This window comes from Dermochelys coriacea, chromosome 24 (genome assembly GCF_009764565.3).
Source record: "Dermochelys coriacea isolate rDerCor1 chromosome 24, rDerCor1.pri.v4, whole genome shotgun sequence".
NCBI lineage: Eukaryota > Metazoa > Chordata > Testudines > Dermochelyidae > Dermochelys > Dermochelys coriacea.
The window spans coordinates 14,042,640-14,066,420 of record NC_050091.1 but is presented as its reverse complement, the minus strand read 5'-3'; the positions used below and the strand labels follow the sequence as shown (position 1 = coordinate 14,066,420).

At 47.0% G+C, this 23,781-nt stretch overlaps 1 protein-coding gene and 1 long non-coding RNA gene across 5 annotated transcripts; one reads left to right on the top strand and one right to left on the bottom strand.

Moving 5' to 3' along the window:
• Positions 1-9,719: 9,719 nt before the first annotated feature.
• LOC119847566 lies at positions 9,720-16,903 on the bottom strand. 3 transcript variants are annotated; one of them, XR_006276864.1, is made up of 4 exons: positions 16,353-16,903; positions 13,362-13,537; positions 12,753-12,927; positions 9,720-9,962 (listed from the first exon to the last, which is right to left on the bottom strand). It is a non-coding gene; the product is annotated as an uncharacterized LOC119847566 (long non-coding RNA). The 3 variants fall into 3 exon arrangements; XR_005290119.2 differs by lacking the exon at positions 16,353-16,903 and adding an exon at positions 15,658-16,330 and having other exon boundaries at positions 13,349-13,537; XR_005290121.2 differs by lacking the exon at positions 16,353-16,903 and adding an exon at positions 15,658-16,327.
• On the top strand, positions 12,910-14,644 carry LOC119847565. Of its 2 annotated transcripts, none has more exons than XM_043501935.1 (2): positions 12,910-13,119; positions 13,379-14,644. In XM_043501935.1, exons 1-2 carry the CDS (start codon positions 13,006-13,008, stop codon positions 14,054-14,056), a joined length of 792 nt encoding a protein of 263 aa, XP_043357870.1. In that variant the 5' UTR covers positions 12,910-13,005; the 3' UTR covers positions 14,057-14,644. The 2 variants fall into 2 exon arrangements, with proteins under 2 accessions (XP_043357870.1, XP_038238347.1); XM_038382419.2 differs by having other exon boundaries at positions 13,376-14,644.
• Positions 16,904-23,781: the final 6,878 nt, after the last annotated feature.

Sequence of the window (23,781 nt, the reverse complement as noted above, 5' to 3'; positions counted from 1 at the left end):
ACCTCATGGTCTTCTGAGAACACTCATTGCATGGGATTCGGCCAATAGTCAGTGAAATCTACTGGATTTGTCTAGTGACTGTAGCTAAGTATAACAACGTCTCTCATTGCCAGCCGACGGCCCAGAAAACAACCACCCACATGGAAAGTCAAGCTGGCATTTGATGAATTTCCTACAGAAGGGAACTGATCCAACATGGATGAGTAGATCTGGTCAGCTTTTTTATCTCCCCTAAGTCTGGAATTGAGGGCTAGAGACTGAGATGTTCCCTTGGTTACTCTAATTGATTCCCTCGTTCCTTTGTCCAGGTCAGGGTGGACTGGGATTCCCCAGCCCTCTCATGGAGATCAGGACTGCATCAGTGAATCTGACCTTGGCTAACACAGCTCTGTATCATCTTCCTTTAGGGCATGTCTGTCTAACGGCGTGAGAGGAAACGTGCCACGGGCAGAGATTTGACAGCTCAGGGATATTCTAACACTCACCACATTGATGCCCAGCTTAAAAGGATCCTGTAAAAAAGATCAAGAGGTTAATGAACTGGTCCTGTTCTCTCCTCTCTGTCATGGGAACATCTCAGCCAAGGGAGGACCCAGCAATGGGAACATTCATCCCACAGGGGTTCCCTTTCCCTTTTTCAATCTCTCCTTCAGACCCACCCATCCTGCCCTGATGCCCACAAAGCACCGGATGAGGGTCTGGTGACTTGTGACCCTGCTGAGAACTGTCCCACACTGTATGTTTGCTTCTTCTTTTCTGATCTGAAACATACATTGTGAACTCTCTGGGACAGGAACCATCTTTGCTATCTTTGCACAGCGCCTAGCGCAATGGGTCCCTAGCCTGTAGGTCCTACTGTAATAGAAAAAAATAAACAATAATCACTCACCAGCCCCAGGTTAAAACCAAAACCAGTCTGTAAGAAAGAGCCAGAGGTTAACGTGCTGGTCCCCATTCTCTCCCTTCCGTCAGGGGATATCTGACCCAGCAGGGGACCCTGACCTGGAAACATCCCTTCCCCAGGGGTTTCCCTTCCCGTGTTGCACAGAGAGAGCGCTGGCCTGGGCCGAGCCAGACACGAGGTGGGGCAGAGTCTCCAGTGGCCCATTCATACAGAGTGGGGGGTAGGAGGAGCCAGCTGGGAAAGGGCCTGGAGTCCCAGCTGTGAAGCCCTGACTCTACAGGGAACCCAGCAGCAGAGATGCCCCTTGTGCACTGATCACTGGGACTGCCCGTGTTACCCCACTGGGGAGCCCCTTGCAGTCATCACTGGAATCCCGCTGGCAGAGCGGGACACTGGGTGGGCTCTTCCCTGTTAGATGGCCCCCTCTGCCCACCCAGCATGAGAGACACGGGACTCCCATCGCCACACTGGGGCTCTTGGTTTGGATCTCATCTCCCTGCCTGGGGGACCCTCAGATGATATTAAATAACATCCAGCCCATAACTCACTGGGGCTCCTGGGTTTTATTGTCCGCCCTGCAAGAAATAATGGGTGTTTTTTTCTCTCCATTTAGGGTGACCAGACGTCCTGATATTGGGACCGTCCTGACATTAGGGGCTTTGTTTTATATAGACTACTCTACTTCTCTTCCCCTCCCACCCCCCCGCCCCGAAAAAACTGTTCCATTTTTCACACTTGCTCTTCGGCACCTTACCTCTATTCTCCTCCCTGTGCCCAGGAAGAACCCTCCACCCCAGGGGCTGACAGTGGAGCCTGCTGGGAATGTATCTCCCAGGTTTGTAGAGTGGCCTCCAACCCCCTTGTGTCTGAGCCCCTCACCATCCATTTCCCTCAGCACAGCCCGACTTCCCCTTTCAGCCAGACCTGCATTTCCCAGCACTGACCTTCCCCAACCCCTTATTGCTAGGCCAGGCAATGGACCAGGGGAGTCAGAGCGGACAAGAGGCAGTGGATATTTGGGGAATGGGGATTCGGCCCTAGACACTCCAGCTGAGATGTCCCTTGCGCTCTGATTACCTGGCTGTCTGTGTTACCCCATTGGGGATCCCCTGGCAGTCACAGCTGGAATCCAGCTGCTAGAGGTTGTCGTTCTGTGGGCTCTTCCCTGTCAGATGGACCCCTCCATCCACCCACCCTGAGAGGAAATGGGACTCCTCTAGCCCTATTGATGGCATTGGTTCCAAATTTTGTGGGATAGTCCTAAAATTCGAGAGCTCCTCGTGCAATGAAGATGAAGTCCTGGTTCTCAGTGGCAACTGTTCTGCAGTGCTTTGGAGGTGCAGGAAGGCAGGATGTGGGGTAGGAAGAACTGGGGCCCATGAGCACAGAAAATGGAGGTGATAGAACAGGGAGTAACAGGGGAGGAGAAACAAACAGAATTTGGGGGCGAGGTGGGTCAGTGAGGGGAGAAGATCAGTGTGTGCATGGCCCGCACTATGGGCTCCTGAACGCAAATGGGGCAGAGGCTGACTTTCATTGTGTGCCTATGCAGTGCCTGGCACAATGGGCCCCAGTCTCCATTGTGTCTGTGTCTGTGTAGCACCAGGGACATCTTGGCACGGCTGCAGGGCAAATGAGGATTGTGGGCCAAGATTTAGCCCACAAAAGCGACTAATGTTTTTGAGTGCCTCAGTTGCTGGGAGTGCAGCTGTAGACACCTTGAAGAGCCCCGATTTTCAGAAGGCAAGTGCTCGGCGCTTTCTGAAAAGCAGGGCCCTCGAAGGTTTTCAAAGCCGTACCCCCAAACACAGAGGGATTCAAAATCACTAAGCACTTTTCAGTTGTTGACCCGTGAGAGTTTTCTGTCTGCCCAGGGGCTGCTGCCTTTTTGATGGGCTAAGATGGAAACATCTGTACTAGTCTTCAGTGAACATCTGGTCCATGGACTCCAATTGACCTATGGACGATTGACCCCATCTGGAATCTGGTCCCATAGACACCAATGGAGCTATGATCAAGTGACCCCCCCTCTAGGATCTGGCCCCATAGACACCAGTGGAGCTACGGCCGATTGACCCCAGCTGGGATCTGGCCCCATGGACTCCAATGGAGCTACGATTCAGTGATCCCAGCTAGTATCTGGCCCCATAGACACCAGTGGAGCTAAGGCCAATTGACAGCAGCTGGGATCTAGCCCGTAAACTGAAGTTACTCCCCAAAGAAAGCAGCAATTAGTACTTACCTGCTGCCAAAGGCCTGCTTGTCCCTGTGCCGTATTTTGTTAGGAAAACCAGGAGTTAGAGCATTTGGGAGATGATGAGACGTGAGCAAAGGGCTGAAGATTTGCAAAAGTAAGTAGAGATTTTTCAGGCCCTACTTGAGACACTTTAATTTTCAGGAAGTGCTGAGCCCCCTGCCTCTGAAAATCAGACCCCTCTGGGACCCCAAATTGAGACCCGAAAATCACTGGTCATCCATCTGTTGACTAATATCTGCTGGCTAGCATATATATATACACACACACACACACACTGCACCATCAGTGTATATTAGTATGTATTAAGTAGCAGTAACATTCAGCACAAATACTGTAACAGGGATACAGGCTAAACTGGCCTGTACCATAACACTGTTCCTTTAGGCTACATATCCCATAACTCCTTGTGTTTTTGCTGAAGTAAGCGTTTGGCATAAGCAGATAGGAAATTTGTCAAAATCAAGATATATTCGTACAAACTAGGGAAGTATCTTCACAGACTAGTACCTGGAATGCTGGTATCCAAAACTAAGATAAGGAAAGAACAGAACAAGAAGTTATGGAACTGGGACAAACTCATGGGCTGGATTTTAGTGACATATAAAGAGATGTGCAACTTGTAAAATCATAAGAATAAGAATGGCCAGACTGGGTCAGACCAAAGGTCCATCTAGCCCAGTATCCTATCTTCTGACAGTGGCCAGTGCCAGGTGCCCCAGTGGGAATGAAGAGAACAGGGGATCAATCATCAAGTGATCCATCCCATCGCTCATTCCCAGCTTCTGGCAAACAGAGGCCAGGGACACCATTGATGGACCTATCCTCCATGAATCTCCATATGTACTTATCTATGTAGCCCCATATATACTTATATATTCATCATCCACACACCTGCATATCTAGCTATCTCTTCACACATGTATTTGAAAACCTGTGACACAGACACATGCTTTTAGTTCTACCCAGCACCTGCCCCCTGTACAGTGGGATGAACACATCAGCTGAGCCTAACACTTGTGTAACTGTCCCTGACAGCTTCTAGCTGGCTGTTATTGTGAAGCACTTGGCAGCCGGTTGGTGGTGGTGCTCAGCTTCAAAGACTGCAGGAACCATGTTTTTTTAGGTTGGCCCTGCCAAAATGGACACATAATGGGGGTCCCTGAACTATCAGGGAGATAGACTAGAGTCCTCCATGAGCCTGGCCATCCATCTATCTAGGTTCTTCTGTGGGTTTGATGCACCAGGTGGCTTTCATTTAATCTGTCTCTTCCACTTTCCACAGGAAAGGCCCAAGAGCTGTGTCTGATCTCTCATTATAAGAGGCTCTCCTATCCGACAGAATGTCTGAGACTTACCTGGGGGTCATAATAGTAATCAGATCCATACTGTCAACCCTGTTAGAAAAAGCCAAGAGTTCGTTCTTTGTGCCCCCTTCCTCCCATATCATAGACTCATAGAGCCGAAGACCACTGATCAGTCACTCTGCCGTTCTGCATCAGACAGGCCAGAGAACCACCCCCAGGGATCCCTGCATCCTGCCCAGATCTGGTGGTTGAGCTAGAGCGTCTGTTTTAGAAAAGGTGTGGAAGAGGAACTAGTACCTCAGCTCTGAGTACCCCACCGTGGGAACCAGGTGTAATTCCATAAATTACAATGGACTTACTCTGCCGTGAGAGCAAACTATGACCTAACGCAGGCCAGTTAATGCTGCTAAAGAGCAACAATGGGGCAGATCCGCAGCTGTTGTAAACTGGCATCGCTCCATTGACTTTCACTATCTATCTATTCATCCATCTGTTTATCCATCCATCCATCCATCCATCCATCCAGTATTTATCGATTTATCTGCCCCTGGCTTTCGTGGGTTTACAGTGTAATTTGTAGGATTTTTTGCACTGAGATTATTATTTAATTGCAGGGATTATGGTAGCGTCTAGAAGTCCCAGTTGAGGATCAAGGCCTCATTGTGCCAGGTGCTGTACAGTCCCCAACCAAGATCGGGGCCCCATTGTGTGGGACATGCCCAGACCCACAGCCAGAGACAGGCCCTGCCCCAGCTGAGATCAGGGCCCCGTCATGCTAGGAACTGCCCAGAAACAGCCAGAGACAGGCCCTGCCCCAAAGAGCTGGCAGTGTGTGGAACAGCTGTCTGTCTAACGCTGATTTTATGGGGACAGATGAAGGGAGTTTGTTCTCAGAAGAAACGCCAGCCTTACCTCCAGCGGTGCGGCTCTAGCCCTCTCCAGGAGCAGGAGGGAGAGGAGGAGGACCCTGGCCAGGCTACTCAGCTGCATGGCCCCTTCTGCCCAGTTTCTGTCCCTTGAGAGCTGGTGTTGGGCTCTTCTGGAAACCAGAAAGGTGAGTCTGGCGGGTTCAGCTGCTGTATTTATACCCTGATACTGAGCCTAATGTGCCCTCCCCTGCATGAGTCAGTGGGATGGCAGGCCAGTAGCTCTCTGCCCCGCCCCTCCTAGCCCCTCTGCCCCCCCCCCGCCATGTACACACTCTGCCTCTGTCAACTCCCTTCTCCCCCTTCCCACCTGCCAAGCTCCGGCAGTCACCTGTCTGTGGGTGGAGACCTGTGTCCTGGTCTGACTTTAGTCCAGCAGCAGTGGGCCGCTCTCTGCCAGGGCTTACGGACGGGCTCCCAATGACCAGCCGGCTCTCCCAGGGCACAGGACATTGATTTAGGACAAAAGCATTATCGAGAAAATAGATCATGCTGCCAGTCAGCGCCTACACCAGCTCGCCGGGCGCCCCCCATCTCTAGGGCTCCCAACACTGTATTTCAATCATACGGGACAGTTTTCCTAGCACCACCCTGCTCCTCGCCTCCCTTGTGAGATGAGTCCTCCACACAGAGCAGGGCCCGGGGTACCAAGCCGGCCGTGCTCCCAGCCGGATGTGCGCGGTCTCACTGCCAGGCTGTGCATGCATGCAGCTTATGTCCCAGGGGGTTTTTCCACTGGGACCAACGTTCCCTCAGTTGGTCCCAGTGAAAAAATCAACGGCACATTTTCACCAGCAATCGCCAAGTCTGTAAAACCGGCCAGGAGGCAACCCTAGCTGAACTCCAGGATAACAGGCATCCTGTATTGATTTAGTATGGGACAGGCAATTTGTTATTTAAATAAGGGACATCCCTTATAATATAGGAAGTCCAAAGCAGACCTTAGGGGTGCGTCCCATGCCGCCACATGGAGCGTGTTAGCAGTGAACAGTACTGGGTACAACACAGTTCTTGTCAGAGAGCTCACCTGCACCAGAGCTGGCAATGCGGAGCTCCTTCTGCCACAAAGTGATCAAGTCACTGAAGAAGGAGCAACTTTCCTGCAATCCAGTGGGGCAGACCGAACTCAAGGTCTGGCACCTGTTAGATGTGGTGATTTCTTGGCGATCTGGCCTTCCTTCAGTTGCTCATTATTCAAAACTGGTGTTGCAGGTTCTTCGGCCATGTCATTGGGATGGACAAAGATACCCCAGCACAATGTGATCTCAGAGTCTCCATTGACCTGTGAAGGGACACGAGCCCTGAATCTACCTGCTGCTGCCTGCGGGGCTGTCCCAGAGTCGTGGATTCTAGAACTTCCCTTGATGCTGCCCCCGGTACGACGACGCCAGCTGTAGTCAGTCGGCTGGAGCAGCAGTCCTCAGCAGACAGTGCAGGTGTAATCATGGTGCTTATAATACGGAGCTGTTGGCAACTCTATACCAGGATCCACAAGGAGGCCCTGACAGGTTTCCAACCCTTCCAGTAATCTTACATCAGCTGGAGGATCAAATGAGGGTCCTGAGTCAGTTCCAGCTGCCCCTTTATATGGCTTGGGCCCGGGGGGATCAGCATAACCAGCATTGGGAGAGTGCAGTTCTGATTCCAGTTTCCAGAAGAAACCCACCCAGTGAGCCAGGAACACACAGTTACGTAGAACATATCCTGGTACAAAAGGCTATCAATATCCCAGGGACACAGAGCATCTGGCACATTTTTACATGCTTCCAAGGTCTCCCATCTGTCACAAGGACCCACCCCACTGTGATGGGCACTGCACAAACATATTACAGCAGGAGCCACCCAGTGGGACTGTTACATGTAGTCTTCCAAGTCCTTTTCCTTAGCCATTCTGCGTTGTCGTTCATTTTGTGATGGGGTTTACTTCAGGAGGGAGCTGTAGCAAGCAGTAAAAGAGTTTGCTCTCTGTCTTAATCTCTCTAACCGGAGTCAGTTCTTGGGGCAGGGTTGCTCCTTGAAAACCAAGCATGGGTGTATGGCCTGGGATTACTGAGAGGGGGCCGCCTGCATGCCGTTTGTGTCTTCTCTGTTCCAGGGCTAGGGTATATATTGTAAAGAATCCCCTTGGTTTTCAGTTATTATTTTATTGAAAATGTCCTGAGATTATATCAGTGTTTATTATAAAGATTAAAAAAAAACAGGTGAAAACCAGTGCAAAAAAAAATCATCTTTGCAGTTTTGTGGGTAAATATCAGGGTTAGTATTGGGAGATGGGAGAACAGAGAAAAGCAACAAATAGAGAAAAGGTTTCCAAGAAAGTAAAAGCAGTTTAATACTGTGGTTTACTTAATGTACACATGTACACATAAGCCCACGCATACACATGTGTATTTTCCACTACATCGCCTTACTTTAATAGACACTCACGCAGGCACACTTAGCCTAATTTAGGATTAACATTAACACATTTACCTGACATCATGTATTGGATTTTCTGAACATCATCCGTATTTTCATGTACTGGATCAGTCTAAAATTCATGTGGAAATCAGCAAATGCAGGATCACAGCTTTTATAAAACCCAGGAAGTTTTCTCTACGAATCGTAGAATATCAGGGTTGGAAGGGACCTCAGGAGATCATCTAGTCCAACCCCCTGCTCAAAGCAGGACCAACCCCAACTAAATCATCCCAGCCAGGGCTTTGTCAAGCCTGACCTTAAAAACTTCTAAGGAAGGAGATTCCACCACCTCCCTAGGTAACGCATTCCAGTGTTTCAACACCCTCGCAGTGAAAAAGTTTTTCCTAATATCCAACCTAAACCTCTCCCACTGCAACTTGAGACCATTGCTCCTTGTTCTGTCATCTGCTACCACTGAGAACAGTCTAGATCCATCCTCTTTGGAACCCCCTTCAGGTAGTTGAAAGCATCTATCAAATCCCCCCTCATTCTTCTCTTCCGCAGACTAAATAATCCCAGCTCCCTCAGCCTCTCCTCATAAGTCATGTGTTCCAGTCCCCTAATCATTTTTGTTGCCCTCCGCTGCACATTTTCCAATTTTTCTACATCCTTCTTGTAGTGTAGGGCCCAAAACTGGACACAGAACTCCAGATGAGGCCTCACCACTACCAAATAGAGGGGAACAATCATGTCCCTTGATCTGCTGGCAATGCTCCTACTTATACAGCCCCAAATGCCATTGGCCTTGGCAACAAGGGCACACTGTTGACTCATATCCAGCTTCTCCTCCACTGTAACCCTTAGGTCCTTTTCTGCAGAACTGCTGCTGAGCCATGCTGACTGTTCCTGATCACTTTCCTCTCCTCAAAGTGCTTCAGAATTGATTCTTTGAGGACCAGTTCCATGATTTTTCCAGGGACTGAGGTGAGGCTGACTGGCCTGTAGTTCCCAGGATCCTCCTTCTTCCCTTTTTTAAAGATGGGCACTACATTAGCCTTTTTCCAGTCGTCCGGGACCTCCCCCGGTCGCCATGAGTTTTCAAAGATAATGGCCAATGGCTCTGCAATCACATCCGCCAACTTCTTTAGTACAAACTGAATCAGTACAAACTGAAAACAAAGATCCTTAAGAGCAAATAAACAACTACAACCAACCAATAGCCGGACTGATTTCTCATCTCACAGGGAACTGACATGCAAGGTAGAGGAGAGATGATATAATAAACAGTAGCACTTGCCCAGAAGCACTTACAGATATAAAACATCCATCTATGCTGGGTGGACAAAGATATAGCCCTGGGGAGGAGTGGAAGAGACAAGGTGACAAACAACCTGCCATCTGCCCAGCTGTCATCAGGTTGCAAATTCCTATATGTGTTATGGGAAAGGTGAGTTTTGAGGATGGAATTGAAATCAGTGTGGATTTTTCGACCAGCCCTGACACTATGTCACGGAGGAGGGCGAGCCTGGAGCTGCAGACTTGTGGGGCTAGTGCTGTGGGGCTAATAGCCATATAGACATTCTAGCTTGGACTGGAGCTTGGGCTCTGAAATCTAGGCAGGGCCTTGAAATATGCATTAACTCCTTGTGCCAAACAATCTGCTCCATTGTATTTAGCTGTGATACTCTGAGTACATTTCCCAGTCCTGAAGAAGAGCTCTGTGTAGCTTGAAAGTTTGTCTCTCTCACCAAGAGAAGTTGGTCAAAGAAAAGATTTTCCTTCCTTCACCTTGTCCCTCTGGGACCAACCCATCTACAACAACACTGCAGTGTGGCACTAAGGGGAGCTGTGCTGCAGCGAGCGGGGTCTGGCACAGCCCAACAGCGAATCGGCGACAAGCACATGGGAGTAAAGACACAAACTCCACGTCTAGACAGACACTTTATTGGGGTTGAGCAGGAGAGTTAGAGTCCGCCCTTCCCGAGCCCAGTTGCTCGGTGCAGGCGATTTCGGCCCCAGGCTGGCGTGGCTCTGCTCCCAGGCAGGGTTGGGGAGGTTTGCGGTGCCCGTAGTGTGACCGGCAAAGGGGGTCATGAAGAGCAGCAGAACCCAAATCCACCGTTCCCAGGACAGCAGTTATAGCAGAAGCGACAAACGAAATCCGGAGCCTTCTGGAAGAGACAGAGAGGAGAGGAGAGGTTAGAGTGAGGCCTGCCCTTAACCGACCCCCCGACTACCTTCTCCCAAGCCGCTTTTCCCCTCCCAGAGCCGGAGACACAACCCAGGAGTCCTGACTCCCAGCCCCGCTGCGCTAACCACTAGACCACACTCCCCTCCCAGAGCCAGGGACTGACAGCCCCCAGGAACAATGGGGAGAGGCCAATGCTCCAGGTCAGCTTGAATGACAGGGCGAGCAGGCTAATCAGGGAGTCAGGAGGCCAGGGAGGTCCCGTCCTCCATGTGAGCTGGAATTGCCTGGGTCAGATAGAGTGGGGCCGAGCTAAGGAGAAAGCAGGGGCCCAAGCTGAGCTGGGGGGCAGAGCTGTGCCGGATCCAGAGGCACCAGAAAAGCAGCCCAGAGAGAGCAGACCCTGTCCTGGGAGCAGAGTTGCAGCCCCAAAGCCAGAGGCACAGCCCAGAGAGAGCAGACTTGCCCTGGGAGCAGAGCTGCAGCAACCAGAGCCAGAGGGGCCAGAAAAGCAGCCCAGGGAGCAGGTCAGTGCTGGGAGCAGAGTCACAGAAGCAGCCTGCAGAGCAGACCTGTCCTGGGAGCAGAGCTGCAGCAACCAGACCCAGAAGGGCCAAAGAGGCAGCCCAGGGAGGCAGAGCAGCAGCAGCAGTGCAGAGACAGAGTGGTGGAGCTAGGGCTGGAGCAGTCCAGAGCTGGATGCGGTGAGCAGCTGGGAAGAGCGAGGGGGACCCTGGGCAGCAGGCCCAGCACAGGGAGACGCCTCAGCCAAGAGGCTCTGCAGGCCAGGCTTGGATCGTAACCCCGACAGGGCGGGGGCGATACTGGGAAGAAGGGTCCTACCCCTTAGAGCGTGTGGCCACCACCAGAGCAAATGTCCAAGCCACAGCATCCCTGCAGCACAGCCAGGGCCCGAGAAGAAGGCCTGGGACTTACAAGGAACAGACTGTGAACTGCCCGGACGTTCCAGAGACACTGTTTGTGATGTTCCCTGCCACAGAGTGGCGTGATGTGTTTTCTTTAACCTTTCCCATGATTCCTTATTCTTTTTAAAATTAATTGTTGATTAAATGACTTGCATTTGCTTTAACATGTATGTAATGATCAGTGGGTCAGAGAAGTGCCTAGTGCAGAGAGAGCACCCCGGAGTGGGGACACCCTAGCCCCTGCCCTAGGTGACCACAGCAGGGTTGGGGGTTGAGCCCTCCAGGAATCCTGGGCCCAGCCTTGTTAGGGTTACGAGGACTCTGCCAGACAGGAGAGTGGAAGGGGAGTCCTCAAGGGCAGGGAGGCCAGTGGTTAAAGGAAGTGGGAGCGAGGACTCAGATCCTTTCGCTAGCCCACTTCACTGGCGTAGTGCAGAAGCCAGGAAAGTTCCCCACAAGAGCAGGACAATTACCCCGCTTACATTAGTAAGCACATGGTAAAACAGTGACTAGAAAAGCATTTAAATACAAGGGTAGGTTAAGAAAAAAGAAAAGGGCAAGAAAAGGGAAAAGAAAGCCCCTTTGCAAAGGGCAAAGATAGGCAGCACATGGTTGAATTCTCAGCTTTCAAGTTTTTCTGTAGAATGAGGCAACTTCCCTGGTTCAGACCCTCTCAGACTTGTTATCACTGCCTTTGGATAGGCCCAGTCAGAGGTTGTTCTACAGCAGCGTCATCGAATTCATTTTCCTGAACCAATCCTAGAGTCCCAAGATTTTAAACAGGAGCCAACTCCCTTCTCTCCCCTTCAACTGCCTTATTCTTATTGGAAAAAACAGACCCTCAGCATATTTTCCTGCCAGCTAGTCCTTTTACATGGGCGCTTTCATACAAGTTAAAACCCTAAGCTTTTAGCAACAAACCGTTTTTAAAAGTTTTCCCCTAGGTTTTAGACTAACATGGGCTATTTTTTAGTAAGAAGAATGTGAAGCTGCACCAAAGCCCCTGCTAGCAAAAACAGCCTCTGGGATCACAGAGAAGGAGACTGCTTCTTTCCCAAACTTTTTAACAAACACCAGTAAAAGTTACATTAAGTTTTGTAAAGGAATAAAGCTCTGCTTTATAATGACTTGAAAAGACAAACCTGTCTGAAGACACATTCCTTTATTTAGAGGGGTGTTTCAATAAAAAAGAGCATGCAGAAGCAACCATGGCCTAAACCCTGACTAACAAAAAGGTTTTAAAGCTTTTCCCCAAGGTTTTTAGTAAGAACAACTTGAAACAGCCCTTTGAAGGTAGTGGGTTAGAAAAGAAGAAGACGACCCCTTTGAAAAACAAGGCTATCTGAAGACATGTTCCTTTATTTAACCCCCTTGGCATAGTGTTTCAATAACATGTGACAGGTGAGTCTGCAGAAACAACCCAGGGTTAAAAACACAGAGAACCTGTTTATAAAAGTAATGCATAGTGATAAAAAAATATAACATGGGTTATATTTTCATAAGCACAATTTGAAACAGCAGCAAAGCCCTGGTCAGCAAAAACAGCCTCTGTGATCAGAGATAAGGCCAGAACATAACAAGAAAGCCCTAGGTCTGCTTTTTAAACAAAATGATACCAAAGACTTGTCAAACTAAACATTTTCCTTTTGTTATGTCAAGAAGGCATTGCTTTGTAAGTAATCTTATTCACAGGGTAAAATAAAAAAATTAATTACCTTAGGGTTAAAGCACAGCCGACTAGTTTATAAAAGTAATTTGTTAACAAATAGAGATGAAAGTTTTGTAAAGGAATAATCACTGTAAAAGACAAGCCTATTTGAAGACACATCCCTCTATTTAGCACTTACTTAGGGAGGGAGGGCGCCTGATACTCTTAGCCAATTATTTAGGGCTGCCGTTGTAAGGAGGAGCTTCTATTTAAACGGGTCTGATGATTAAAGATGGCTGCACCTCAAAGGCCCTGGCCAACACCGGCAATCAAGCTTCTCGTGAAGAGACGTCATACGGTCGCTGCTATGGGACCTGAAGAAACAAACACACCATTGTGGCAAACAGTGTTTAAGATGGGTCATGGGAACGGGGAGACAGGGATAGCTAACAATGCCTGTTCCCGCAGGAACAACGCGGTGGAGAAACACTAGGCCAGACCGCTGGGCCACGATTTGTTTGAGACTCCGGCCCCCGGCCAGGAGAACCCAAGCAAATGAAACAAAGGTCTGTACGGAGACGAGGCACAGCTATGTTGTATGTAAGAAGGTTCAAGGGATGTTTTGGCAGGGACAGATGCTTGGTTCACTAGAGCCTTTTGGATCAAGCCTGCACAGAGACATATTTCAGTTGTTGTTGTTTGTTGTTTTTAAAAGCTGCATGACGAAGGGGTCTCTTGATACATGGTGTAAAAGGTTTTAAAATCATGTTATGAAAAAGTACAAAGATGCCTTACACGCCTTTCTTACTGTCAATTTTTCAGCAGCTGAGCGATGGTTCTTCAGAGGACTTGGAGATTTTGGACACCGACAGCTCCGAAGGACCGAACAGTTTGGGCCTGATTTGTTTTTGCCCAGACCCAAAACCAGATGCTCCACAGAATGCCAAAACAGCGGGGGACGCTTATTCTATAGGCCTGTACTATCTAAATTTGAAGGAGAAATTCGGTATTAAGCCGGTGCAAGTTCGTAACAGTAAAACCGTGATGCGTGCAATTGTGCAAGCGGCTGTGCACGGAATCATTAAGCACTGCCTGAGGGAGAAACAAAATGAGGATTGTCCTGGGTGTGCCATAGATGCCCCTGGTCAGAGGCATCATGCCTGCGTATACTGGTCTTTAGATGATGTGAATTGTAAAATTAAAGAAATTAGCGGTAGTTTGTGTATGGAGAGTGTGTTAAATATCATCATCCCTCTGGGACACGCGCTGCAGTGCCTCTGCTTAACCCAGGAACATTTAGCTCTAGGGGCAGAATTGGTGGACAAAGTAACAGAGGCTGAGGACCCAAATAGCGTTTTAGATGAAATCATCAAACCGACAGATAAATGTTTAATGCAAAACGTTGAACGTCTTCTTCGTTCAGCAAATTACAAAATCTTGCTAGGAAAAACACTCACAGTTAGAGAGTGTTTTGGGAACAAAACAGGGTGTGTTGTAAAATAAAATGTCAGTTGAAAATAACTGTGTAAAGCGTGCTTTTATGGAGTTCAAGGGGTGTAAGGTTTGTCAAAAGGGCAATAGATTGCCCCCATAGCATATGCGCAGTTAGGTTACAGTTTGTCAACAACACAAAAGGTATATGAATGGCCTGTTCCTCTAACAAGGCCCACGCACCTCACCCAGCCCTGGTGCTTGTGCATGAGGGTTATAGGCTCCCTATGGACCATTTCAAAGCAGTCCCAGAACCCCTCTTAAATCATATCATCTTCCGCTTCGGCTGTACCTTTTCATTTTCCACCCCAAGGCCCTCTGCATTAGGTCTTAATCATAGCCGCTATGATTTCAACAATGTCTCAGGTTTCTCGTCTACTGTTTCATATCATTTAATGATGTACATCATCTAGAGTTACAGTTCGCATAAAAGTTTTATAAAAAAACCCCAAAATATATTGTTTAGGGCCTTAGACAAGATAATGATCAACAAAATTGTAATTATTGCTTTGCAGGCCTTGCTACAAAGTGTCTTTAAGCTTATTTTTGTTAATATTTCTGATAGGCCATAGGATGGGGGAGGTAATACCTCATAAAGTGGGAAAGTGCTTCCGAATGATAAATGCTTGCCCATGCTAAAGCATAACAACTAACACAAATAGGCTGCCTATAAAACCGTTTCACTAAAAGACTTATCAACATGCCCCCTAAAACTCAGGACAGCTTTCTTACCCCCATGGCCTGATCTCTGTGGCTCTGGCTTTTTTTAAAATTTGTTTGTCCTTGGTTTAGATTTTAAAAAACATTAAAAAAGAAGGAAAAAAAAAAGGGTGGGGGGAGTGTGTGGGTGTGTGTGGAGAGAGGGGGTAAGGAAGGCTCCGTATCTCTGGTTAAAAAAACAGCTAACTTCTTTTACATAAGCTATTTTTTCTTGTGTTTTTTGTATAAATCCAAACTTTAAAAAGCATTCTTGTTTTTTTATTAAAACATATATGTAAACTCCCCTCAATTGCCAGTTTTCATATTCTTACCCAGTTGCTGTTTTGGTACTTCAAGAACACTATTTTTAAATGGACAGGCTAGTATTTTAAGCCTTTTTAGTTCACTAAACTTCTACAAAATATCCCTCAGAGGGGCCTTGTTTTCTTACAGGTCAGTCAATACGGCTTTTTCATAATAAACTTAAAAAAAACCCATAATGCTTCCAGAATATCTTTTAAAAAGGTCATGTTATGTTACATCTTAGTCAATTCTGTATTTTCATGTTAAAATCTTTATATAATGGAACACTGCATGTTTAGCAAGTGTTAAAAGTATGGGGGGAAGTCAAGGGGTGAGGGTATTCTTCAGATAGGCTATCTCTAAGCTTCATGCAGTCACAAAACAGTGGTTTTTGTCTTTTACAATCAGTAAATGGAATAAAATACTTGCTATAACTTTCATAAAGTATCTTTCAATGCAATCTCACCGTTTTTTAAAACTTTCACAGCATTTAAAAAGTTAGGAAAGAAGTCTGTGTAAAAAAAAAATCAAGCAAACTGAAGGAGTGACCCCTAGAGCCTTGCTAAAGCAGACTATAGTGCATGGAGCACTGGCTAGCCTAATAGTCTTACCTGTTTTTAAAATGTAGAGAAAGCTCCAGCTCCAGCCTGTGTTGTATTATTTTAATAAAATATGTGGACCCAAAACAAACAGAGGAGCTTGTACCAGTGTCTCAGCACATGGGTTGCAAACATTTAAAAACAAAGACATTCTGATAATGCAACAGAAAAATTCATACTTAAATCTAAAAGCCGTAGGAAAATAAAAGCTTACTATAACTTTCACATGGATTTGTTAAAAAGTGGGGAGGAAAATAAACTTCTTTCTGACCTACTGGGTTACAGAATAAGGGGAATATAAACTAGCTGTTACTAAGGTTCTGTGGTTTTCACTCTGGGGCGTTTTCTGCATGCTCATTTTTTTAAATTGAAACACGCATGTAAAAATGTTAAATAAAGGGCTTGGTCTTCATATAGGCTTGTCTTTGAAAGTGTTTATTCCTCAACAAAACTTAATAGAACTTTCACTTGTATTTGTTAAAAAGCAGGCAAAGAAGCAGCCTTCTTATCTCTGATCTACTGGCTTACAGAGGCTGTTTTTGCTGACAGCTGCTTTGCTGCAAAAGCCTGCTGTTTCAAACTGTCCTTACTAAAAAAATGACCAGTGCTAGCCTAAACCCAAGGGGGAAAACTTTTTTATCACTATACATTACTTTTATAAACAGGTTCTCTGTGTTTTTAACCCTGGGTTGTTTCTGCAGACTCACCTGTCACATGTTATTGAAACACTATGCCAAGGGGGTTAAATAAAGGAACATGTCTTCAGATAGCCTTGTTTTTCAAAGGGGTCGTCTTCTTCTTTTCTAACCCACTACCTTCAAAGGGCTGTTTCAAGTTGTTCTTACTAAAAACCTTGGGGAAAAGCTTTAAAACCTTTTTGTTAGTCAGGGTTTAGGCCATGGTTGCTTCTGCATGCTCTTTTTTATTGAAACACCCCTCTAAATAAAGGAATGTGTCTTCAGACAGGTTTGTCTTTTCAAGTCATTATAAAGCAGAGCTTTATTCCTTTACAAAACTTAATGTAACTTTTACTGGTGTTTGTTAAAAAGTTTGGGAAAGAAGCAGTCTCGTTCTCTGTGATCCCAGAGGCTGTTTTTGCTAGCAGGGGCTTTGGTGCAGCTTCACATTCTTCTTACTAAAAAATAGCCCATGTTAGTCTAAAACCTAGGGGAAAACTTTTAAAAACGGTTTGTTGCTAAAAGCTTAGGGTTTTAACTTGTATGAAAGCGCCCATGTAAAAGGACTAGCTGGCAGGAAAATATGCTGAGGGTCTGTTTTTTCCGATAAGAATAAGGCAGTTGAAGGGGAGAGAAGGGAGTTGGCTCCTGTTTAAAATCTTGGGACTCTAGGATTGGTTCAGGAAAATGAATTCGATGACGCTGCTGTAGAACAACCTCTGACTGGGCCTATCCAAAGGCAGTGATAACAAGTCTGAGAGGGTCTGAACCAGGGAAGTTGCCTCATTCTACAGAAAAACTTGAAAGCTGAGAATTCAACCATGTGCTGCCTATCTTTGCCCTTTGCAAAGGGGCTTTCTTTTCCCTTTTCTTGCCCTTTTCTTTTTTCTTAACCTACCCTTGTATTTAAATGCTTTTCTATTCACTTTTTTATCATGTGCTTACTAAACAGGCTTTGCCCCATGTGTTCTTTTTCAACCTAGTTTTGAATGTTTTTAAATGCTCTTTTCTTAACCTACCCTGATATTGAATAGTTTAAATGTTTTTCTTAGCCCCCCTTTATAGTCTTTACCATGTGCTTACTAAACAAGCTTTGCCTTAGTAAATTTCCTTTTTAAACCAGTTTTAAATATTATTTAATGATTTAAATGCTCTTTTCTTAACCTACCCTGATATTTAATACACTTTTTACATTTATCTCAAGACTTTCTATTCTTTAATAACATGCCAAACTAGGCCTTTAAAATCATCTCTCCTTACAAAACCTCACAAAAAATCTGTCTTCTTTAATAACTTGCCTCTATTCTTTCAAACTGGCCCTTTAAAAACAAAAATCTCCATTTTTTAAAATTCTATCTTTCTATTCTTTAATAACATAGCAAACTAGGCCTTTAAAATCCTCTCTCCTAACTCAACCTCCCCAAATAACCTTTCTTTCCTTTTTAAGTCTAAACCTTACCCAAACTTTCTTTTTTCATCTTTAAACTCTCTCACTCTATTCTTTCAATCTTTTGCTCTAAATGTATCCAAGCACAAACTCACACAACACTTCCCCCATTCAAACATAGATTTTTTTTTTCAAAATGGTCAATGGTGCCAAACTTCGGTGCCAACAGAAATGGGGTTGGAGGGCTGGACATAAGCTCCAAAGGGGTCATGGAAACCTGTCAAAAATTTCATGGTGATGAATGCTATCAAGTGGTATACTACTACGGTTCAAGCATGTCAGTATAAGATATGGCCTCCTCCCACCTCCCTTTCCCAGGGACCAATGCCTGCCTTAAAACACAGATAAGCAACTTGAAAGACAATCTTTATTGCCATATACTTTCACGGTTTCTTTCCTTTACCCCTAGGAATGTACCTGTTGGACAATCAGGGGAGCTACCTATGGACCCTATGGATTCCTATGGACCCCAAATTGAATTCAGCATACATATTTTATACTAATACATTTATTAAAGTACTAATTAAATGTTAAATGTTAATTTGTTAACTTGAGACCATGGGCAGAGACATTATGTAACCTTTAACCATTGGCTACTGTGCTATCTTGTCTTGTGGCTAGTCCTATCCGTGGGTATGGAACTGCCTACCCCGTCATTTTCCCACACCCATGGAGAATCCTTGTAATCAATTGATTGGCAGAATCTCTGAGCCTAATAAGCAAGGTGACACTCCATCAGCGCTGTATGTAATAAACCCCTATGCTTGACCTCTACATGGTGTGGATTTATGTTCCTTCACTGCCCTCATTTATTGACAAGTCCTTCAGAGCTGAGGAGGTGTTAGAAACGGCCTGTCACAAAGATAAACATCCCGCTTCGTGGCCAGGCCACCTGCCAGCCAGACACTCTTGATAAAGCCATTCCATGGAACTTGTACCAGTTGAGGAATCGGACGGGGCATCATTTGTAACAGCCTCTGTTCACCATTTACAGACAGAATAACCTGCTGCCCTCAGTTCTGGGGAACAGCAAAAAAGAGAAACCTGCCAACTTTTCCGACTCCATACAGATGGGCAGTGCACCACCCCTCTCCTTGGGATCTAAAGGCAATTTCCTTCGAACTCAAAGCAAATAACTTAGTGATGCCAACCCAGATTTAGCGAGCCACATCCTGGGGTGGTGTGAATCAGCCATAGCTCAACTGGAGTCAATGGGGCCAGACCCCCAGCTGGTGTCAACTGGCTGTAGTTCCACTGGAGTTTATTATTATTATTTGTGTTACCATAGGCCCTCGGAACCCTAGTCGTGTGTAAATCAGTATTGACCTCTGGGTAATTATTGCAATTTCCACCAGCCCTAAATCTTATGTGTTGAAATTGTGTTGATTAAAGGTGTAGTAAGTTTGGCAGAGATAAAATTATCCTTATGGAGCTATAGCACCTGCTAGGTCATTCAGAGCATTCCAAGGAATTGACAATAGATTAAGGCCAACTGTTGGATTAACCCAGTGTGAATAACTGTTTCCAGGTACCACATATGGTTTTTTCATGTTGCACGAGAGGAAAACTGAGCCACAGAGCAGGGACGTCTCCTTGCCCAAGATCACAAAATAGGTAAGTGACAGAGCTGGAGCAAGAACCCAGGAGTTCTGGCTCTCAGCCCCCCTCCTCTAACCCACTAGGCCCTACTCCCCTCCCAGAGCTGGGGATAGAACCCAGGAGTTCTGCTTGGACTCCATTGCTCTAACCACTAGACCACAATTGACTACAATTGCGCTGTGACTTTAGGCAAGTACCTGCCCCCCTCTGTGAGTCAGCAGTGCACTCACTCTTCACTAGAAGTGGGGCTTACTGGCAGACTCTTGATATGGTACAAGGGTCCGTACTAGCTAGCTGAGAATTCACCCTCCAACTCGTGCAGGGTAGCAAAGCCCAGTGGGTCACAGAAATGCAAGAGAGTGGAACTGAAACACACTTGGGAACGGAACAAGTCTTAGAAGAAGAAATGCATCATTCTCCACCCATCTGTCCTGCTACCCAGAGCTCCTGTTCTTATACGGTGACATTTACCTTTGTTCCGAGAGCCAGTGAATGTCCTATGACCCTTAAATCTGAGTTAGAAAGTGGCACCAATGATGTTACTGACATAAACTGTGACCATATATGACAGGTTTCAGAGTAGCAGCCTTGTTAGTCTGTATTCGCAAAAACAAAAGGAGTACTTGTGGCACCTTAGAGACTAACAAATTTATTTGAGCATAAGCTTTTGTGAGCTACAGCTCACTTCATCGGATGAAGTGAGCTATAGCTCACGAAAGCTTATGCTCAAATAAATTTGTTAGTCTCTAAGGTGCCTCAAGTACTCCTTTTGTTTTTGTGACCATATAGATCATTGTTGCAACCACTGTTATATATTTGCAGCAAATATTGTACAAAGGTTGGCAAGTAAGGTATCCCTGGGAAGGTTATGGTTTCCTGGTTATGATTATGCTATCTGTATGCATGTATTATTTTTATATTCAAACTTATAAGTATTGGCTCTATATTGTCTGTATTTCAAACTTGTGCTATACTTCTGGGTGACACCCCAGACAATTTGGTGTCAGCACTGCCTAGCCTTCTTGATGGCCCATTAAGGACCATCAGCTATACAACTGTCCCATTGAGAGAAGGCAGATATGCCTTGTGATTCAGCAAGGTGTGCAGGGACATGCCTATGGACAGAACTCTGAGGTTTTTCCATGCCATGTCCTGGAATGCGTGTCTTTGGAACAAAGAAATGCCAAATGACAAGAGACTATAAAATGCTGCTGCAGCTCCTCCATCTTGTCTTCAATCCTGCTTCTTGCCTCTGGAAGGACATCCTGTGGGCAGCTCAGAGACATCCTGGGATCAAGCAACCCGGCAGGTTTAGGCTTGACATTCGGCAAAGGTTTCTGACCATCAGAGGCGTGAAGTTCTGGAGCAGCCTCCCAAGGGGAGCAGTGGGGGCAAAATATCTGACTTATCTCAAGACGGAGCTTGACACGTTTCTGGAGGGGATGGTCTGATGGGGCTGCCTATAGAGAATTCTTTCCCAGGTGTCTGGCCGGTGGATCTTGCCCATATGCTCAGGGTCTCACTTGGAGCCGGGAAGGAATTTTCCCCAGGATCAGATTGGCAGAGACCCGGGGGCGGTGGTGGTGTTTCACCTTCCCCTGCAGCATGGGGACCAGGTCGCTGGCAGGTTTAAATCAGTGGATTCTCTGTAACTTGTCCACTTCCTGGACACTACGGTGCTAATAAGCGATGGTCACATAAACACCACCCTATATCGGAAACCTACTGACCACTATTCCTACCTACATGCCTCTAGCTTTCATCCAGATCATACCACTCGATCCATTGTCTACAGCCAAGCGCTACGATATAACCGCATTTGCTCCAACCCCTCAGACAGAGACAAACACCTACAAGATCTCTATCATGCATTCCTACAACTACAGTACCCACCTGCTGAAGTGAAGAAACAGATTGACAGAGCCAGAAGAGTACCCAGAAGTCACCTACTACAGGACAGGCCCAACAAAGAAAACAACAGAACGCCACTAGCCATCACCTTCAGCCCCCAACTAAAACCCCTCCAACGCATCATCAAGGATCTACAACCTATCCTGAAGGACGAGCCATCGCTCTCTCAGATCTTGGGAGACAGACCAGTCCTTGCTTACAGACAGCCCCCGAATCTGAAGCAAATACTCACCAGCAACCACACACCACACAACAGAACCACTAACCCAGGAACCTATCCTTGCAACATAGCCCGTTGCCAACTCTGTCCACATATCTATTCAGGAGATACCATCATAGGGCCTAATCACATCAGCCACACTATCAGAGGCTCGTTCACCTGCGCATCTACCAATGTGATATATGCCATCATGTGCCAGCAATGCCCCTCTGCCATGTACATTGGCCAAACTGGACAGTCTCTACGTAAAGAATGAATGGACACAAATCAGACGTCAAGAATTATAACATTCAAAAACCAGTTGGAGAACACTTCAATCTCTCTGGTCACTCGATCACAGACCTAAGAGTGGCTATACTTCAACAAAAAAGCTTCAAAAACAGACTCCAACGAGAGACTGCTGAATTGGAATTAATTTGCAAACTGGATACAATTAACTTAGGCTTGAATAGAGACTGGGAATGGATGAGTCATTACACAAAGTAAAACTATTTCCCCATGGTATTTCTCCCTCCCACCCCACCCCCCCACTGTTCCTCTGATATTCTTGTTAACTGCTGGAATTAGCCTACCTGCTTGTCACCATGAAAGGTTTTCCTCCTTCCCCCCCCTGCTGTTGGTGGTGGCTTATCTTAAGTGATCACTCTCCTTACAGTGTGTATGATAAACCCATTGTTTCATGTTCTCTGTGTGTGTGTATATAAATCTCTCCTCTGTTTTTTCCACCAAATGCATCCGATGAAGTGAGCTGTAGCTCACGAAAGCTTATGCTCTAATAAATTTGTTAGTCTCTAAGGTGCCACAAGTACTCCTTTTCTTTTTGAGAATACAGACTAACACGGCTGCTACTCTGAAATCTGTAACTTGAAGTCTTTAAATCAAGATTTGAGGATGTCAGTAACTCAGCCAGAGGTTATGGGCTTATTAGTGGAGTGGGCGGGTGAGGGTCTGTAGCCTGGGATGTGCAGGAAGTCAGACTAGATGATCATGATGGTCGCTTGTCGCCTTAGAGTCTGTGAGCCCATGCCTCAGTTTCCCCCCGAGATGTTAATCATTCATCCATTTAGTCTGTTAGCAGAGACTGGAGCAGGGACTGTCTCTCACTGTGTCGGGGCAGGGCAGTGCCCAGCACAATGGGACCCAGATCTCAGCTGGGGCCTCTGGGCATGACCAAAATAATGGTTGGACGAGTGTACTAAAATACCCAGCTCAAGCAGCTGAGGTTCATGCTTTTACCTCTGAAGATCCTGAGTTAGACCCCACTCTCCTCTCAGGGCTGGGGATAGACCCCAGGAGTCCAGGCTCCCCGGCTCTAACCACTAGACCCTACTCCCTTTCCAGAGCTGATAGACCCAGCAGAATTGGTTTCTGGTCGCTGCTTCCTCTGAAGCACCAGGTATGGGGGAAAATTTGTAACCTGAGCTTTGATTGCTAGATTGTTTTGGCTTCTCTACTCATGTTTCTGCCTCCTCCCCCCTGCATTTAGGGGTGTGCAGAAAGGTTAAAGTTTGCTGCCAGTTCCCCCTAAACCACCAAATGTCTCTCCTCTGCTTGCCATGCTGTTCTCGCTCTCCGCATCAGAAACACTACTGTGGGTGGCTGAGACAGAGAAGGCCCCGGGTACCGGTCCCTGAGCCAGCCAGTCCTGTCCCCAGCCCTGGGGGTGGATTGGCACCAGCGCCCACTAGAGGGGAAAGGCCGTGAGTCCCATTCCCCACCCCCTGAGCCAGCCAGTCCCCGCCCTGGGCTGGATTGGAGCTGACGTCGTCTAGAAGGGAAAAGTCCTGTATCCCAGTGGGGATGTACACAGAGCGGGTACCTCAACTCACGTAAATACTTGCCCAGTTCAGTGTTTCTCAACCTGGGGATCATGGGATGGTTTTAGGGGGGTTGCCAGTGCAGGGCTGGCATTAGAGGGTGGCAAGCAGGGCGTTTGCATGGGGCCCCACACCACAGGGGCCCCTGCCAAGCTAAGCTATGTGCTTCAGCCCTGGGCGGTGGGGTTTAGGCGTTGGGCCTCCTGACATGTAAGTACAATTTCTTCTTTGAGGGAGGTTCTTGTGGGGGCTCCACTGGAGGAGCAGGAGCGCCCCCGGCGCCTGGGATCGGAGATCTTCATCAGCCGTGCCCGTCGGACCGCACACGGGCACCTCCCCAGTCCCGCGCTGTGAACGGGACGTCTCTCTAGCGCTGGGCAGTCCAACCGCCTCCCAGTTCCTTCTCGACCGCCTTTGGTCCGGGAGGGAATCCACAGCAGAGCCCGCATCTCCTATTCCCGCCTT